Here is a 19,194-nt window from a genome sequence, read left to right as displayed (position 1 = left end):
CTTGTCTAAATTCCTCCACGGAGTTCGGCAGCAGAGGACGTACGCATAACAGCAACGAGAGCAACCATGCCGAGGCGATCAACGCAGGAGTGGATCCGCGTCTCCATGCGCACCCCGGGCATCCTCATCTTCGGGATGGTTTTTGCTCCCTGCGGCTGGATCCTTAACCTGACCGCCACCGTCGCCCCGAACTGGAGGACCCTGAAAGAACTCCCCAACACCCCGCCCGACGAGTTCATCCAGCAGGGCATCTGGGAGATCTGCAGGGCCGACAACATCGACTCGAGGGCGGACTGCGGCCTGCTGGACGCCACGTACTTCGGACAGCAGATCATCGAGGTCGCGCAGGGTCTCATGGTGGCCTCCCTCATCGTGACCCTCATCGGCCTGGCCGTGGCCATCCCCGGGGTCCGCTGCTGGAGAGACAGTCCCAACTGGGTCGTGGCCGGCCTCGGCGGGCTGCTGATCTTCCTCTCGGGCGTCATGACCATCATACCCATCGCCTGGTACACCCACATCCTCACCGAGATCCCGTCGGTGACCCCCATCAACAACGTGAACGTCGGCTACTGCATCATCCTGGGCTACATCGGCGGGATCTTTGAGATCCTGGGCGGCTTCGTCATGTTCATCGGCATCTGCCGCTGCTGCGGCGGGAAGAACCGAGGGGAGAGGCGGGTCGACGAGGTCACGGCGACCCGGTTCAGCCACCAGAAGCAGCCGCAGAGGCGACTCGACGTGCCGAGCCTGAACCGGGCCCGGAGCAGCGCCAGCAGCAGCGTCCCCTACTCGAAGGACTCCATGGAGGAGGACGTGTCCTTCCCCCGGGCCAAGACCCCCCAAGCCCGGTCAGTCAACACCTCGTACAACGGCAGACCCTATGATGCCGACCTATGAGATGCACGCGCGCCACATCTGGGGGGTCTCCATGGAGACGCGAGGAAAACGACATCAAATGTTTCCAACAGGGACTAAGAGGGAGGAGGGGGGGTTGCTCTCATATTCTATGTGGTAAATGACGTGTGAGTGAGTGACGGAGCTGCAGTTTGAGACTCATTGTGGGTTTATTGGTGATATATTGATGATACACCTAATTCTAACATGGTGATACACCACATGTGGGTGTAGTTCCAGCAGTGCTGTACAGGTAAAGGATGATTATTAGGCTACACTGGGAGGAAATGTGAATTGTGACGAATTCTGTGTTATTGTAAGAGTATAACATGGAGAGGAAACCTTCCTTGTCCTTTAGACTACGTGTTGTAAATGATTCTGAACTGTAAATAGTCCTCATCTTTAAAGAAGCTTTTTGCATATTTTTTTTTTCTGTGTACATTGGCTTTTTTTTTTTTTCTTTCTTTCTCAATTTAGATGTAAATACTGTATTCGTATGCACTTTACAATTGTGGACATCCTTGTCGGAGAACAGGCCAACAGAAGGCTTTGTGAGGTGATCATTATTGTTTTAATTGCTCTGTGACACAAGTGCTGTTCAATAAACGTGCACTGTTTCGAAAAACCAGTCTCATTCCTCGGCTAGATAACAAACCTTTCACATTGTGCTGCAGAAGTGTCTGAAGTTCCATGTTTTGCCAGCAGAAAGGTAAAAATCGAGTTATCAAAAGAATGTATTCTGTCATCGATCAGAAGTCTTTATGGACGCCATACAAACACACAGACGGGCTACGCGTTACAGTGATACCATTCTTTCCTCACCTCGTGCATACACAGACAATGTCGCCCGACCGGTCTGAGAGGTTGTTTCTTTTATAACCTTGTCTAACAACATTGCCTCTTCTGTTTAAACTGGCGGAACATTTCAAACAAGGTGACGCTGCAGTGAACAATGTTCCCTTTCTGGTGAGTCTCTTTTTGTTGTCGTTTAATCGGCCTCCAACATATCATGATACAGTTCCCCTGCAGGACCCTGAGGAACGCCACAGCTACAGGTGGAGTAAGTCAAAGCAAAAGTTAGCATAATTTAAGTAGCAATACTAAAATAATACATTTAAACGCGATGATCACACAGTCAGCTGGAATGGAAAACACATTTTATTGTTATTAATAAACTCTTCCCTCTGTCGGTCACAATGACACGCCCTAAAATGATTAGCTGCATTCGGGGAGGATTTCAGGATGTGTTGCTCTCGGGTCCATTAAATGCAGCGTACTCGCCAAAATACCGGTCTGAGACGGGTAGGGCCAGGATGGATGATGCATTTAGGGTGTGACGAAAGACGTCAGCTTTTATTTATAGCCTCGTCCTCCAGCTGCTGAGAAGCTTTTCTCTGTCTGTCCATTCACAAAAAGCTACTCTCCCCAAGACCAACTCCAACTCTCTTCACAGACAGATAATTCTCCCCGTGGCCAGTTTCCCTTTAATCATTTAACAAACACCATAACAGCAATGATTCATTAATTAATAAGGACATTTAATTGATACTTTATGGGCGATACTTCCAGCTGGTATCGCCCTTATGTTCCTTCTCGTAACAGATACTTATTCATAGCTGGCATGTCTGATTACATGTCATTCCTAATCTGCTCCAGTTTAGTAAACAACGACGCTGATACTATCAAGACACATGAGACGAGAAATAGGCTAAACAGGCAGCGGTGCATGCTTCGGTGTATGCACAACACACACAGACTGACAGCTGTCTGTCGGCGGTGTTAATACTCATAGACGCTCTGTAGCAGAAGAACATATTAGCAACATAGTGATGATTTTTGGAGACTTGAATTAAACAACGGGGTTAAACAATGTGCCCTAACTGACTGATAGAAAGCGGCTTTAAAATTAAATAGTATACAAGCCAGTCCAGGAGGAAGTGAAGTCTTTTGCACTTCCTGGCTTCATTTCTCTCCCCCCAAGCATTCTCAAGCAACAACAACAAAAAATCGCTACAGGCTATTTTAAAAATGAATAATCAAGCCAGGAGACAATTGCATTGGTTTTAAACTGTAGTGTGCCAAACATTTTTGACAGGTGAGGAACCAGATCTTGGAAGGTGACCTACATTCTCCCTACAAAAGTAGGTTACTTTGTTTTCTCTCACGGTGCTGCTAGAGATTCTGGGCCCCGTGGAAGAACATAACATGGGTTGGACTTCTGAAAAGTTGTATGAGGCAGGGTGCTGTTACCAGACAGCTTTCAGAGCTGGAAGCATCTTGTGCTGGAAATTCACCCTGTGTTTTGACACTGGGTGAACTCTCTTCAGTTTTCAGCAGAAGCATGAGGCTGTGCACTTCAAAGAAAGACCGACATTGATTAAAACCTGCAGCTTCCTCAACAGCATCTACTCTCAACTCAAAGCGATGCTTCATGAAAACGCCGGGAAGCTATTTGACCATTCTGGTCAGCTGCACCCGACTTTCTTCCAAGCATGACGGAGGCACCATCACATGCAAAACGTAGCGATGAACAAACGGACTTCCTACACAGAAGAACGACAAGCAAACTGTTCAGCCACTTAGTTTATGTACAAAAATACATCCATCCTCATAAATAGGAGGATAACAATCCAGTGTGTTTTCACCTGATTGCATCTTCCAGTCATCATCAGTCATTCTACAGGCTACATATGCATTATTATCTAACCCAGCAACACAAATAGAGAGAAACACATGAGCATAAAAGAGTTACGTGTTTTGCTAATGCTTGTGGTTTTCAATAGAGTTACTATAAAGGCATATAAAACAGTATTTCAGTCAGAAGAGAACACAAGAAAAAAATAACACTTAAAAATGTTCATGAGAGACGAAAGTCAAAAGGTAATGCCCAATCAAATCTGGTTAAAATCCATGGTTTACAGCGTGTGCAACTGGTTGCTATGGAAACATCTGTTGGTTTACAAAAAACCCAGTTTCTGACGCTCACTATCAGCGTAGCAGCCACCATGCTTTCTCCGTATTTAAAAGGAAGCCTCTGCTCCGTCAAATAGAGCAACTGATATGTGAGCATTTGCATTATTTTCAGAAACGTGGCCGGCGTTACAGGACACGGTCAGCGTATCTATGGAAACAGGTCCTGATAGACGGGTCCTGTCGTTGCCTCACTGCGCATTCAAACTATAAAATCCTTCAGTCCATTAAAGTCTCTTGCAGAGTGACGAATTGAATCAGTGTGTGAGAAAGTGGGAGAATGATGCCCACAACACTATGATGGCTGCTGTTGGGATGGATAATAACCATTTCTGTTTGTTAGCATGAGATATACATCTAAATTATATGAATTACGCTGTGAATATTAAAATGAACAAACATTCAAAATCAAAATTGTGAAAGATACAGAGGACTAAACAGGAAAAAAACATTTGTATTGCACTAATAAACTAATAATGGTAGTGTCGATCATCAAGTGAAGGAAAACATAATTACTACAGGTAAGTTCTGTCACTGGTACATGTAGGTCCAGTAGGTCCAGTCAGTATAACCAGTCACAGCATCCCCTGGGAAATGCATGTCTTCAGTAGACTACACATAGCAGCAGCACTGATTGGATACATAAAAACGTTGGCAAAGGTTCCCTTTAATCCCAGTAAAGCTCAGTTTTGTTAGTTCAGTATTTGAGTTTCTGGAGAACTGCAGAGTCGTAGAGGAGAAGCCATCAGGAATGCTCGATGGGATTTCTTTTCAAGAAACCGTGCAGTGAGTGTGCTGGAGAAGAATGCCAGTGGAAGCTCAGTGTGAGTCTATCTCACGGTTGTTCTGGATGAGAACAAAGAGAGCAGAGCAAGAGATTATTTGGATTGATTTTCTGTTTCCATTACGGTGACACACATCCACATTTAGACACAGATTTAAGGCGTCAGCAGTCTGTCACTTAAAGGAAGTTTTGGCCTCTATGCTGTGGAGACTTGTTTTATTTTATCAATGTGTATTTTTTTGTATAGCACATTCACTTCCTGACAGACAGTTGGTGGCGGTAACACACCAGAAAATGTAACAATGTGCAAACAAAGGCTTTGAAAAGGAAGACTGAACATGACTGTAAACGATTTTGAAATTAAAATATCAAGACAAAACAAATGTTTTATGAAAAAGGAAAATTCTGCATTGTTTTCTTAGACCTCAAGCTTAAACACAATATGTTTTAATTGGAGGTGTAACAAATAGTTCAGGGCTTCATTCATTATGTTGACAATTGAATTCTAAATCAACATTTGAATGCATGTGTAGGCATTAGTTTAGTGAGTAAGTGTATGTAAACATAGCTTTTGTTGGTTTTGTTGCTTTGCAAGAAAATGGCACAAGTTAAATTATGATACTTTTACACACTTTAAATTGAATTCCCTGTAAAAACAAAATCAGAAGCATTTTGGAAAAGAACTTTCCATTTGAATGCCTACCTCAAGTGTAATGGAGCCGAACTACACGGCAATATTGTAGCCATGTTTCGCTGCCTGCTGTTTCCTGTTGACAACAGACAAAAAAAAATACAATAAATCAGTTTGTGAACCTTATATTACAAGTTGACATAATCGGTGAATCACCAGGTGAATGAACAACAGCAACCACTGTTCTCTTTGTTACACGCAAATCAAGTTCCTGTTTGAAAGAGAAAGTGAGTGTTATGAGGAATTGTTGGACAATGCATACTTTTCTTATCGAGAGTGAGATGATTTAAATCAATTGGTGCTCGAGTCAGACTGGATAGGATTTAGTGGAAACGTAGAGCTGGGTGTTATTCCACTGCTACGCCGATGATATCCAGCTCTACATTTCCAATAACTCCATCACTGCTACACTCCAACCTGACCAACTGCATTCTGGATTCAGATAAATCAGACATGATCCTCATCGGTCCCACATCCCTCACTAAAACCACTTGCAGCTCTCTCAAAATGGACATAAATGCCTTGAACAGAATAAGCTCCCACTCAGATTTCCGTACCTGTTCCTCTTCTTCTGCTTCTGCCTGAGCTTGGCGAAGATAAAAGCCACAATCAGCACCCCGAAGATGACGGCCAGCACGCTCAGGGTCAGCGGCAGACTCAAGGCCCCGTTGACCGTGTCGTCGCAGCTTTCACCCCGGTAGCCCAGCTCACAGTCGCACACCAAATCGGTGCCGCCTCCCGGAGGAGCCACGCAGGTGCCGTGGTCATTGCAGTTGGTCTCCCCGCAGGTTGGCAGGCTGTGATCAATGCCTCTCGGTAGGGGGAGGGGGAAAGGGGTGGACATCGTAGAGGAGGAGGAAGAAGGAAGGGAGGAGACGCTGGACTGTTAAGGGAGGGGTGATAAGTGGTATAATAGGTGAGGAAGGTGAATGGAAGCAAGGCACACCCTAAAACATAATGTGGAGACTTGACAAAGAGCAGACAGAGCCTCCAGCCTGCAGGTAACAATAACACATGGGTGTCCTGAGGTCAGCCTTAGTCACACACGGCTGTTTGTCCTCTGTAGAATCTGTTTAACTCTAGTTGTAACTCACTGAAGTTTTGTTACAAAGGTTAATCTGATTCACTCACTTAAAAAAAAGCAGAACTTGTCGTAATTGATGTGATTATTTCTGCTATGCAGCATTCAGATTTGTACTTTTCTTTGTCCGGGACACGTGATAGAAGGTGGTCAGATCTGCCACCATCGTCCTGTTATTAATGCATGGAATTCATCACATCTTTCTCCTCCTGGCAACTTTAATTTGGTACATCCCCCCTTTCATGCAGCGTTGGTAGGCTACTTGTGCTGTGCTCAAATTAACATGTTAAAACTGTGCTGCCTTCAGGTCCCTGATGGAAATGCTAGTATCGCATGCTTTGTAAACAGTAAAGAAGGCATTCACATACATGAGAGGGACAGTCAAGATCTGTGATTGAAAATGGATCCGGTTGACATCACATGCGAGATCCAGACTTTATCTTAATATTTCCCCAAAACATATTCATTGATTTATATTTTAACACACGTAAAACAACAAAAAAAAATAAAGTGTGTAAATTGGAAGGCATCTTAACAATTACCCTCTATTCACACACAGTAGGAGCTGCTTGTTGTTTGGCGTCTCACCCTCGAAACCTATTTTACTTTTAAATCATCTCATTAAAATAAGCAAACGCTCCCAACAGCTGCAGGGCATGTTAGGAATGATTCTAAGGATTGTAACATCTTGGCTTCAGTGATTTAAAGACATTTCTGCAGTTATATTTTTCACACGAGAAGCACAAGGAAGTGCTACTCCTAGCAACGCCAGATGTTTCATCATCAACAGCATTACGGAGAGAGTAGGATAAAGCATCTACCTTTTTAGATTCTCAACACAAGAATAAACCAAGAGCATTATAGAGAAGTGTTGAATCGCAAACCTCCTATAATATAAATACACCAGTGTGGGAAAGGTGAATACACAAGACTGGTCATTATCCAAAGCCATACAACGTGGCAGGTTTACCGTTAAAACAACTAAAAAAAACATACTCACGTGGTGTGACGCCTTAAAATGCAAGCTGCGAAGTTTGAATCTTAGTTGTCCGAAGAATGTCTGTGCTTCAGGTCGTGGTTCTTTGGTTCTTTGAATAGAGAATTTGAAGTTCCTCCCTCAGTGAGGGTAACAAAAGGAAGGAGGGAAGAGGAAGAAAGCCGAGACCTGTGAATACCTGCCTCTTTTTTCACCTGAAAAACACACACACACACACACTCTCACACACACACACACACACACACACACACAGTCCCCACCTCTTCCCTTCCGCCTTATCTTTAAGTGGGTTGAGTCATGTACACACACTCCCACCAAATATCCCAGACAATTATGTAGCAATTTTAAATTTCACAATGAGAGTACAATTTGACATTATGCATCAGTTAATTGCTGACTCACACGACTCAACGCTCTGGCATCCCGGGGAAAAAACATGCTTCACCCTTCAGACCCGTATAGGGCGCCAAAATAGCATCGCCAAATAATTTTATATGTCCCTAAAAAAAAAAAAAAAAAAATTAAATATGGCTTTGATTTGACTATTCAATACGTCACCTTTCCTGAGAATTGGATGCTAATTAACAGTAAAAACAACACACACCCTTACCTGAGGACTATTATACTGTAGGGGGAGGGGGAGGAGGAGGAGGAGGAGGAGCCGGCGAGTTAGGACAAGACAAGCTGGCAGGAACTGACAAGACTGAAGTGTCTGTGTAACATGCAGCGTTCAGAAAAAAATGCTTCCTTGGTAAAAAACAATAACAAAAAATGGTAAGATTGGAATCTTTTAGTTTTCGTGCCATGACGAGAGATGGTCATTTTAATTTGAATAATCCTCCATGTCCATTTCCAAACTGGTAACTCTTCACTTTCCCACTGGCTCCACCAGCAGATTGACAGTTTTTACTTTTACTAGTGGACAGACTGCCATGACTTATGGTACAGACATTCATGGTTCCCAGATGATGAATCCTAATCCATTTAGCACTAAAAATGACTGGAAAGTTTAAAAAAAGAGATCTTTTTCTTCTTCTTTTTTTCATTCCACATATTCTTCTTCTTGTCCATATATTACCCACAATGCAACTCGACTGCCTGTTTTGTTGGAGTAATGGAGGAATTATGCCGATAGGGATTTGTAGTAATATTATAGCAGCTTCTAATAGCCTGGAGCCACTAGCCTTGACTTTCTGATAGCTGTCAACGCAGCCTATTAGAGTGTATGATGACTTTGCACTGTTAGTGTAAGTGCTCGCCTGTTCTTACCAAACACACATGAGTCAGCAGGGATCAGGCATTGTGCTGTGGTTGTTACAACACGGTTGTGTGTACTCTGCTCAGCAGCTTGTTTTGTTGCCAAGCTCATTGTCATGAGCATGATGCTGCCTCTCCAGAGGCTTAATAATGTGACCTACAGCCGTCTACACTCAATACTTTTTCACTTTTAGTTTTAACAAAGTAACACTTCTCACCTTTAACGCCTTGCTGGCCCGCCGACTCATTCAGATCCAAGAGGGGATATCAGTGCTGAAGCTGGACAAAGTATGGGACACATGGATCAAACAGGAGTTTTATGATGATGATGGCAAAGAGAGGATAGTGTACGAGACTCCGAGAAGAAATAAGGCAAAGCACAACAACAAAGAGACCCTCTGGGAATCAGCAAGCCAGACTATTTAACTTTATTGTAGATACGTCACCTTAGTGAGTCAACAGGAGTTCACTCCAGGCCGCAAAGTTGTGCAATTCTGTTGTACAATGAAATACTATGAACTTGTGTGGATTTTTGTTTTCTCATGCTCTGATGTGAGGCGGAGTCAAGAGGACCATGCACCTGCCAACCACATATCTGTAGGTAAAGTGGAAAGTAGATATTTATCACTTGGGAACATGCTAAGTGAATTTTACCTCTGCATTTCTTCAGTTACAAGTTCTCAAGAAGTAAAAACACGCTCAGGTTTGGCTGATTTCCAGGAGGAAGTACAAAAAAACAAGAGAGCTTTCATGCAAAATGTGTTTCTCTCGAACTAAGAATTTGGACAAAAAGGGAACAAAAATGTCACAAGGAAGCATTTGATCAAAACAAGTATCGGATTACAAACTGTTGACAGACTGACATGGAAATCGCGACATTTTTACGGCACGTTAACCGAAAGGAGAGCGGAGGATGACACCAAACAGCAAGACGACAGCGAGCACCGTTAAACGTTACAGCGGTGTCACCACGGTGGCATTAGTAAGATATACAGTAAAGGACACACAATCTAATGGTTGAAGAAACATCAGGTAACACCAGGAGCTCTGTAGTGACAAACGGGCAGACAGAAAGGCATGAAGAGATTAAACATGGTGACACACACGTCTGCCTTTGACTCGAGGCTTGTGATGAGGAAATATCACAGTGAACGTGAAAAACGTGAAAACTGAGCTGAATATCAGTTCAGCAGCATTCATGCCCTCCTGTTTTTCACATGTAACGGCTTGCGGTCTGGATGTCAAGTGGGAACATTGAGTGCAAATCAAAGTTTTTGTTTTAGCCAGAAAAGCAATACTTAAATAACTTTAAACTAGTGAAACTTTGCTTACAAATTCATCCAATATAATCCAATATATTAATTTATAATTCCTGTTTTTGAAACTATGAGTCATGAAAGCTGATAACATGCACTTTATTAGCTAATGACCTGCAGAAGTTCCTCAGAGATAAAACAAGAGTCTGATTTTTGGTTAATTTCTTTGACATTTATTGGACGGAATGACAGCACCTCAGAAAGGACTCATGATTTCATATTTCAGAACACAGAACTTCTATTTGAGCGTTAGAGACTTCAACATGAGCGGGGGGTTCCTCACATCTACTGGAGACTCCAGCTCCTGGGGAGAAGCAGAAAAAAAATCCCTTTCATTTATACATTTATTAAGGAATCTCAGACTTTAGAAATGTATTATTTGTGCCTAATTTTTAATTAGACACAAATACAAAAGTGATCATTCATGCAAGGTTGTTTTAAGACCATCTAAACTGTTGAGATCATAATAAATGATATAATAAACTGATAATATTTTATTTTTGGTAAAGAACAGGAAAATAATTTAAAATGCTACAATAAATATATATATTTAAAAAAAAACTTAATTTTTGAATATTTAAGGGAATCTGCCATTTCTAAATTAAAATATTCTGTACATTTAATTAACCCAAACGTTTCACACTTGAATCAAGGAGTTGCAAGTCTATCAAAAACATTAAAATGTAAATATTTATTTATGTAAATATATTTATAACTGGATATATTGGTGATATTTCAAATGTAAACCGATTAGACAGGTGTTAAAATAATCAGTTGATTTAGTATAGACATAGGCCACATTAATGGATCATATTGTTAAATAAAAAGAAACATCTCTGCTCATTTATCCAAATTATTTGCCCCTCATTGGCCCGAGGTTTTACCTCAGAGTCAGAATCGTAGCGTTCACATGGAAGGCCCATGTTTGCCATCAGCGTTTCTTTCTCCGTGGAGCGGTTTCTGATGGACGCCCAGGCTCTCCTGTTGAAACGAGATTTAAAAAAATGTTACATTTTCTGCATAGATCACAGAGTCACAAAGAACAAAATAGTTTTTAAGTGACTGATTCTGACTAATGTTTAATTTGTCCTCTTGCACACTGAGTGAAATGAGCTGCTTTGGTAGAAATACACAACAATCATTGCATTTTAAAAGTAAATAAAAAAAAACAAGACTCCCTCGTCACCCGGACCTTTTAGTGAAAATAAAAGCAGCAGCCATCAACGCAGCAACGAGGCAGAAGACACCCAGGATCAAAGCCACGCGGCTTCCTCCACCTTCCACCTCCTGACAGGACTCTCCCTTGTAGCCGGTCACACACTGGCAGCGAGCCGCTTTGCCTTCCGTGATGCAGTTGCCATGACCGCTGCAGTGTTGGAGACCACAGGGTGCCGAGTCTTCAACTGAGAGAACGGGCTTATCTTGTGTTCGGGGGTGAGGAGGGGAGGAAGACTGGGGAGGCCGGCCATCACTGGACTTTGTCCCAAAAGATGCAGAGTTTGTGATCGGACCTGAAGAGGAAGTTGATGAGGATTTATGATGCAGATTAACATTCACATGAATGCACATCACCACATTATAATTAATTCATGCCGTTTTGGGGCTTAATTGGAATTGCTGTAGTTATAATTAAACAAATGACAACAAATGACAACAGTTGCTTTTACCGAGTTGGACAATTCAAGGTTTGGATAAAAACTCACAGTCCTGTTCGTCCGACTGGTCCAGACAGTCGACGTGTCCGTCACAGAACCTGCTGCTGCTGACACATTTGCTACGGTCTAAGCAGGATTCCTCCCCGGCCGGACAGTCGGGGAGCGGCGCGCAGGAGGCGCTATTGACGGCGTAGAAACCCCGGCCGCATTTACACGCGTGACCTCTGGGAAAGGGAAGGCACAGGTGGGCACAGCCGCCATTGTTGCTGGAGCAGCCATTCGTGCCTGGAAGGAATGTAAAGGAGGATTCAAAATTTAGTTACAAAAAGGAAATTAAATTGATAGCTTTTCTCACTTAAACTAAAGCACACGCTTCAGCTATGCAGAATTTGATAGTTTTATTCTAGCACCCCCTCTTTGATTCTCTAGCACCAGTTATTACTAGTTACTTAATGGTTATAAAGTATATTCATGTTGGTTACATTTGAGTGGAACATCAACAACGAAGACAAACTTTGCCTTGAAACTGTATTTTCACAGACTCATGCTTAGACGGGTGAAGAGCCTGGAAACAGGGAGTGTTGAGCTCAATTCATCATCGTTCTTTCCCACTCCAACACAAAGTTAACGGACTGGGATCTCCCGCAGCCTGCCAAGCCCCTCCGCAGGGATCACGTCGCTCTGCCATCCATTCAACTCAAACAGAGCCTGAGTTTCATTCTGCCCGGTATCCGATAACACACTTCTGCTCCTTGCACTCCGAAACTGAAAGGTGAAAATATGAGCATGCAGATGCCTGACTTATAACTAGATAACTGGTTTGACGGGTTCCAGTCTGATTAGTATTACAAACATGGGCAGGAATTAATGCGTCACGTAAAGATGATTTCAGTGTCGATGAGCCACTTTTAACCCATCAGAATCTCTACTTGATACAGGTCACGATTGCATGTTGAAGTGATTGTGAAAGTGGCATCAACCACATGCTGGACAAACAGCAGTAAGGTTTATAGGCTGCTTACAGGATAGCAGGATGTCGGTGCCATTCCTTTTTTATGTTTTAAACACTGCGGCAGCATCTCAGGAGAAGCTTTTTTTGAAAAAACAACAACGCTCTTCTTGTTTTCTAGACAGGACATTTAAATTTAGGACTTCAGACTCTTTGCATTCCCGTCTGCTCTGGAATTCTGCCATCTAGTGGCCATCGGCGAGCCCTTTGTGTAGGTGTTACTTCTGTTGAGATCACCTGTCTGCAAATCCAAAAGCTCCTCGTCTCAACAATGAACCCCAGTATATAGAGAACAGCTTTCAGTACAAGTGTTCTAGTCATCCCTGTGAGTTTCCTCCCCTGAGAGCCGTTATTATAGTTGTTTACCTCCCCGTTGCAGAGTGCAACTGCTGACAAAGTCAACGGCTTGTCAACCTGCTATGTTGAAGATTGATGGACACCTACCAGACTGAGTGTTGTTGCTGTAGGCTTTGACCTCCGCCACGCTGGTCTTCGTTTCAAACCACAGTTTGTTGGGCTGGAGACCGTCACTGAACCACACTTTAGTGACGTCTAAACGGTTTGGAAACAAAGAGGAGGAGAAGCAAAACAATCTGTCAAAAACATGTACAACTGAAGCTTTTACAGCGCAGAAACCAGATGCTAAAGGATCGGGATGGAAGAGATGAAATGTATGTTCATTAGTTAGGTCTGATGGAGAGGAGAACAGGTGCTGGTGATAACAAGTGGCTGTTTTAAGATGTATGAAGTACAGCCTGCTGAGAAGTGGTTGTTTAGATAAGTTACATTAGTCTGTGATGCCATCTGCTGCCTGGAGGGGATACGAACTGATAAAACAAAAGGTGAAATCAAAAATGTATGAAAAACTCAATTCCATGACCAGGACTAAAGAGGCTATTAGTGTGCTTCCAAACTTACCTTTCTCCAAGGTGACCCAGAGGAGGACGTTCTCAGTTTGTGTGAAGCTTGTGAGCAGACCCGGCCCCGTTTTGAACTGTTTGTATCCTGTTCCATCCACTGCGATAGAGCCGATTACACCTTCACCTGGAGAGAAAAAAAGAAGAAGTAATCTAGACGGGTCAACAAAAGGCAGGCAGACGAGAGCCATCAAGTACGTGAGATTTTTTCTTCTCACCTGTGTCAGCCCAGTAGATCGTGGTTCCCTGATTGGAGAAGGCCAGTGAGGTGGGGATGCTCGACTTCCTCCACAGCACTGCTTTGTTACGGCCATCCATCCAGGCGCAGTCCACCTGCGTCTGGCTCTTCCCACCCACCACCACTACAGCTGTGTAGCACAGTCGCCCCGAGGGGGGATGCACTGCAATGGATGTGGTGCCCTGAGGGGTTGAACAAGACGTGGGCTAAGTTCAACAGGAAAAGCTAATTGGTAGACCGATGGTGTACAAGAGAAGTAAGAAACAGCCAAGTCATGACATGTTGAAGTCAGAGTTAACAGACATTTAGGGAGGAAGACGACGTTTAGATGTCAAGAGGTTAAGAAGATTATGGATGAGCAGAGTAGCGGAGCCTTCTTTACCTTCAGTGATCCCTGCAGCAGGGAGGTGGTGTAGCCGTCATGGCGGGAGGTCACGTGGAGATCAGGCCTCGCGGTGCTGCTCCAGTAGAGGCTGGAGGTCACCCAGTCAACTGCCAGAGCGGTGACCGGTCCATCCTTGTGGGACGGAGAAATGTAGTTTCCAGAATTGAGATTTCACTGGAGTTTCTCCTGGACAAATGCTCTCTTGATAATGTTTTCCAACATACTCATAATCCAACATAGGATAAAAGTGTTCATACTGATTTACACCAGTCCCTCTTCCTTACCTGGAGTCAATTTAAAATCGTTCAAATATAAAGCATTAAAACCTAAAATTACGTTTGATTGAAGCATTAAAAGTCTTAAATTGCTTCGTCAGAATTTAAGAAATTGTCATTTCCTTTGAAAAGCTGATCATGCCTACCTTCAGCTTTAGGATCTGTCCAGTGGGAGTCAGTCCCTGTCTCACACTAGAGCTGCTCAGTGTCAACACATCCACGGATCCTTGTCCTGAATCAGCCACGTACAGAGAACGCTCCTGGATGGACACGTCCAGTCCAGAGGCTTTGGTTACCCCGGGGAGGGCTAAAGTCCGGCCGTTTGGCATTCTCTTCAGACCAACACCATTACGAAGCATGTGCAAATGGATCTACAAGTAGTGAGAGGATGGAAATAAAAGGGAAAGCATATTCATTAAAAAGGCCTCCAACCCTAAAAAAATAAAATACAAAATACGTACGTGTCTGGACTTCACACCACAAAGAGACCATTCACCTGATAGACTGTGGTACGGGTCAAAAGCATGATGAACGTGGAATCCACAGGGAGCGAGCAGGTAATCTTGTCCTTGGATAGTAGCAGCCCCTTTGGGCATCGGCAGACCGCCGTAGGCCCCCTCCCCGCTGGAGCTCCGGGTGACCCCAGGGATCCAGACTTGCCTCTGATCGGTGGGGCCAGGAGGCAGAGGTGGGAGCAGTGTAGCTGGTCACAGGGGCTGGATAAGGCTGGCTGGGAAAGGGCATGCATCAACTGGGGAGAGAGGTATGACCGTTAATACTGTAGTCGCTGGTCAAACAATAAAAATATGACATGAAAAGTATGTATTCTGGAAATCTGGCAGTGATGTCATATTCATACAATATTAATATGTTAAAGTAATTAAGTCACAGACTCACTTTCAGTCCAAACGGCTGCCCTGGTCTCTTCAGCAGAACCTTCTGATCTTTGCCGGTGTTCTTTTCAGCGGAGCGGATGGTCCTTCTTTTCGTGTCGGACCAAAAGACTCGGTCATTGAAGACGGCCACGGAGAAAGGACTTGGTGTTTCATCTAACTGGAGGATCTAGTGAGAGAAGCGTTTTCCTCAAATAAAATATATATTATAAAAAGTGTTTTTATCAGTTGGTGGCGTTTACCTTGACATCGTCTCCGTCCAGGGAGGCGGAGCCGATGCAGCGCAGCTTCTCATCAGCCCAGTAGACCCTGTTGTCCAGGAGGTCATAGGCCAGACTGACTGGCCAGCTCAGGCCTCGGCTCACCACCACCTTCCTCTTCGAACCGTCCATCCCAGACTGCTCGATCTGAGGGGTGCTGCCGATCTCGGACCAAAGCATCATCCTGAAAGATATGGCTTCGTATTTTTAATTTAATGAGACAGCTGATGACCTTGGAGGATGACGGGAATCCTGTTTCCAGAGTTTATTTTCTTTTATTAAAAACGAACACCTTACCCTCTGTGTGGTAGCAGGACCAGTGAGCTCGGCTGCTCCAGATCTTCACCCAGGACCACGGTGTAGTCCTGAGACCTCACTGTGGTGTCGCTGAGCTTCACAGCCAGAATCTGACCCACCAGTCCATCCACCCAGTACAGGTTCTTACCAACCCAGTCCACCGCGATGAAATCCGACTTCACTCCTAGAATGAGATTTCACATTACAGTCTAAACTCCCCCCAAATCATTTTGCTGGGTAGCTTCAATCGAGCACATTCATTCTATTTCCAGAGTTCGTGAGACGGCCGTACCTTTGATCAGTGTCCCTTTGCTGTTTGGGGTCTTCATGTCGGCCCAGCGGATGCTCTGGTAGTCGGGGCTCAGCCAGTAGACTCTCTGCTGAGCCCAGTGATAATCCAGTGAGAAGACCGGCCGATTGGCAGAGGACAGAAGCTGCAAGGTGCTACTATGGACTCCCAGGAGTAAAAGCTCTGACTGCACAGATGCAAGAAGCAAAGGCTCGTCTGGAGATGGAAACATGACCAATACGTTGTTTTATGCTCTTCTCCAGCTTGAGTAACACAGGCCAACAAAACAGCAGAAAAACCAAGGATGTAGATGATTGGTTTGCAGGGACTAGGGAAATAGCGGTACTGGTAAATGACACTTTAGTGTTAGCTGCTAAAAAGCATTGCATTCACTTAACACGAGAATGCAACTTTTCCTTCAACAAGCAGAGACGGCGTCTAGAGCTACAGTACCTTTGGTCTTGCAGCTTTTGTTGTCAGGCTCCAGGTAGAAACCAGGGAGGCAATGACAAACGTAGGACCCGCGGGTGTTCAGGCAGATGTGTTTACATACGGCATGCGGCGCAGCACTGCACTCGTCAATGTCCACACAGGAGACGCCACTGGACTGTAGTCTGAAACCTGCAGCGCAGGAACACCTCTGGGAGACAAGTTTAAATTGTTAGCTTAGTAGAGTACACATTGTTGTACATTTGTGCTGCACTCACCGCTCCGTTCGGGGTGCTGACACAGCTGTGATCGCACCGTGGAGCCGATCGACTGGAGCAGTTGCGTTGAGCGCATCCGGCACCCTCATCTGAACGGTCGGCACAGTTGGTGAAGCCGTTACACACCAGGCTGGGGCCCACACACTCACCGCTGGCACACTGGTAAAGGTGAGAGGGGCATTTCCTCTGGCTGCCTGTGAAAACAGATGCAGATTTATTGTTCGGTATTGGATAGAAATCCCACACATGTAGGTTTTCTTGACCCTCAGAAATAAGCAAACACACAAAAACGTGTGGGAATTGTGCTATGTGAAGCCATATTGTAATAGATTTGTCATCAGTACCAAAAACTACATCTTCCGCAGCTTAATATGACTGCAGTACCTATACTTGGAACTGATTTCAAATGAACAAAAATTAGTTATTTTGAAAGAGATTAAACTATCCTTGTGTAATTAATCTAAATAATTCTGAATGTACCTAATGATGTGTCAAGAGTCAAGCAGTCAAATGTACAGTATGAGAATAAACATGCTCACATTTGTCCTCGTCCATGCCGTCGTGGCAGTCGATCTTCCCATCACACCTCCATGACAGAGGGATGCATTGACTGCTGTCTCCACACTGCCATTGGTATTCCCTGCACTTTGCCAGCGACGGCGTGCAGTCCTGGATACAAACAATAACTTTCAACCACTTCTATGTGCCTCCACAAAACAATAAATGTTCGAGAAGCAAGAAAGGGAACTCACTAACACGGATGTGCTTCACAACAAATTGTAGAACCTTACCTTCTCATCTGATCCGTCTTTGCAGTCGTCCTCGCCATCACAGAGCCACTCTTTCTGCAGGCACTCGTGGCTCTGCGGGCATCGGAGCTGCGTCCCACAGCGCGGGGGTCTTGTGCAATGCACCTCGTCGGAGCGGTCGCTGCAGTCGGCGTATCCGTCGCATCTCAGGGCCTCGGACACACACTGACCGCTCAGACAGCGATACTGGCTCATCGCACAGGCCACCAAACCTGGGAAGAACCAAAACGGAAATATGTGGATGTAGTCGGATGTTTTATGTCCATCTTCCAAGCATTTTATACAAGACTGGTGGGTTTGATTCATGGACCCACCACACTTTTTTTCATCCGACCCGTCAGCGCAGTCCCTCTCGCCGTCACACAGGAAGGTCTCCGGTATGCAGCGGGTGTTGTTATCACAGTGCAGGTGGCATCCCTCAATCAGGCGTGAACAGTCCATTTCATCGGATCGGTCTTGACAGTCGTACTGCCCGTCGCACATCTGCGCCGGTGGGATGCATCTATTCCCGTGAGCACACTGGAACTCATCTGGGGAAGAGAAGAGACTAATTCAAAAACAACAAATTGCATTTAGAGCTTCCAATTTTCTAATTATAATCACTCATGGGTCAAACACTTAAACTAAAATCAAACTCAAAATTTCCCCGAGAGACAAAAAAACTTAATCAAATCCAAAGAAAAAGGATGAAATCTAAAAGTTAATAGTGTTGCTTTGATAACTGGAAACAGATCGAGATTAGCAAAGCCCTTTAACTTTATTATTGTCTTTGTAGATATTTTTCCAACACATTGCGTTAAGGAGATTTTCACCAGCTCAACACATAACAAACCTGCTTTACACCGAGTGGCACACCCCTCTTCGTCTGATCCATCCTGGCAGTCTCTCTCTCCGTCACACACATGGCTGTACATGACACACTCGAGGTCATTTTTACATGGCTTGAAACCTTTGCGGCACCTCAGCGGGGATGATCTGGGGCTGGGTGCGTTGTTGGAGGCTTGACGGAGAGAAAAGGATGATTAAATGGATCGTGGAGACCCATCGACTCGGATCAATACAATGGTCTGTACTGTTGTACTGTATTTTCCTTACAGGAAGCAGTAGGATCTGCTGATGGACACTGCCTCTCATCTGAGCCGTCGGGACAGTGGACACGACCGTCGCACACTTCCACCTGGAGGAGGCACATGCTCTGGTCGCTGCATAGGAACTCATCTGATGGGCGGATGAAACCGTGTTAATTTGAGGAGCCAACGTGCCAGTGGAGGCTTTGTGAAACTCTCCCACATTCTTTCCCAGATACATAAACTATTGCTGCTCGTCATTGTTGGACTTACCTGGCGTTGCACATTGGGCCATACAGTTGCTTTCATCAAATCCATCAGGGCAGTCCTTTTGTCCATCACACAGCTGATTTGGAGAGACGCACAGTAATGAAGCTGGACAGAGAACTGAAGGAGTGATGCA

General features: G+C 44.5%; 3 protein-coding genes across 4 annotated transcripts; 1 reads left to right on the top strand and 2 right to left on the bottom strand.

Moving 5' to 3' along the window:
- On the top strand, positions 1 to 1,519 carry LOC311029603 (claudin-23-like). Its single transcript, XM_084034825.1, has one exon. It carries the CDS (start codon positions 67 to 69, stop codon positions 895 to 897), a length of 831 nt encoding a protein of 276 aa, XP_083890951.1. The 5' UTR covers positions 1 to 66; the 3' UTR covers positions 898 to 1,519.
- Positions 1,520 to 3,462: 1,943 nt separating this feature from the next.
- Positions 3,463 to 7,985, bottom strand: LOC311029699 (uncharacterized protein). 2 transcript variants are annotated; one of them, XM_084034975.1, is made up of 4 exons: positions 7,417 to 7,985; positions 5,897 to 6,222; positions 5,352 to 5,415; positions 3,463 to 4,710 (listed from the first exon to the last, which is right to left on the bottom strand). In XM_084034975.1, exons 2-3 carry the CDS (start codon positions 6,181 to 6,183, stop codon positions 5,373 to 5,375), a joined length of 330 nt encoding a protein of 109 aa, XP_083891101.1. In that variant the 5' UTR covers positions 6,184 to 6,222; positions 7,417 to 7,985; the 3' UTR covers positions 3,463 to 4,710; positions 5,352 to 5,372. The 2 variants fall into 2 exon arrangements, with proteins under 2 accessions (XP_083891101.1, XP_083891100.1); XM_084034974.1 differs by having other exon boundaries at positions 7,421 to 7,977.
- A 2,243-nt stretch (positions 7,986 to 10,228) lies between these two features.
- Positions 10,229 to 19,194, bottom strand: LOC311029418 (prolow-density lipoprotein receptor-related protein 1-like; the record flags this gene model as incomplete). The annotated part of the gene is made up of 22 exons (XM_084034552.1): positions 19,065 to 19,194; positions 18,820 to 18,942; positions 18,557 to 18,724; positions 18,039 to 18,254; positions 17,707 to 17,936; positions 17,455 to 17,584; positions 16,916 to 17,109; positions 16,662 to 16,848; positions 16,212 to 16,424; positions 15,920 to 16,103; positions 15,605 to 15,806; positions 15,367 to 15,531; positions 14,966 to 15,220; positions 14,616 to 14,801; positions 14,192 to 14,326; positions 13,790 to 13,991; positions 13,573 to 13,698; positions 13,099 to 13,206; positions 11,694 to 11,930; positions 11,183 to 11,501; positions 10,875 to 10,971; positions 10,229 to 10,294 (listed from the first exon to the last, which is right to left on the bottom strand). Exons 1-22 carry the CDS (start codon positions 19,084 to 19,086, stop codon positions 10,229 to 10,231), a joined length of 3,765 nt encoding a protein of 1,254 aa, XP_083890678.1. The 5' UTR covers positions 19,087 to 19,194.

The sequence above is a fragment of the Eutrigla gurnardus genome, assembly GCF_963514095.1.
Source record: "Eutrigla gurnardus genome assembly, chromosome: 19".
Classification (NCBI taxonomy): Eukaryota; Metazoa; Chordata; class Actinopteri; order Perciformes; family Triglidae; genus Eutrigla; species Eutrigla gurnardus.
The sequence above is the reverse complement of the archived record's forward strand: the minus strand, read 5'-3'. Positions and strand labels throughout refer to the sequence as shown.

Excerpts from the sequence above, each read along its gene's own strand:
- LOC311029699 (XM_084034975.1), bottom strand. The coding sequence starts at position 6,183 with ATGTCCACCCCTTTCCCCCTCCCCCTACCGAGAGGCATTGATCACAGC. Across the intron at positions 5,416-5,896 it reads AAGCAGAAGAAGAGGAACAG|GAAACAGCAGGCAGCGAAAC; the intron begins GTACGGAAATCT and ends TGTTGTCAACAG.
- LOC311029603 (XM_084034825.1), top strand. The coding sequence starts at position 67 with ATGCCGAGGCGATCAACGCAGGAGTGGATCCGCGTCTCCATGCGCACC.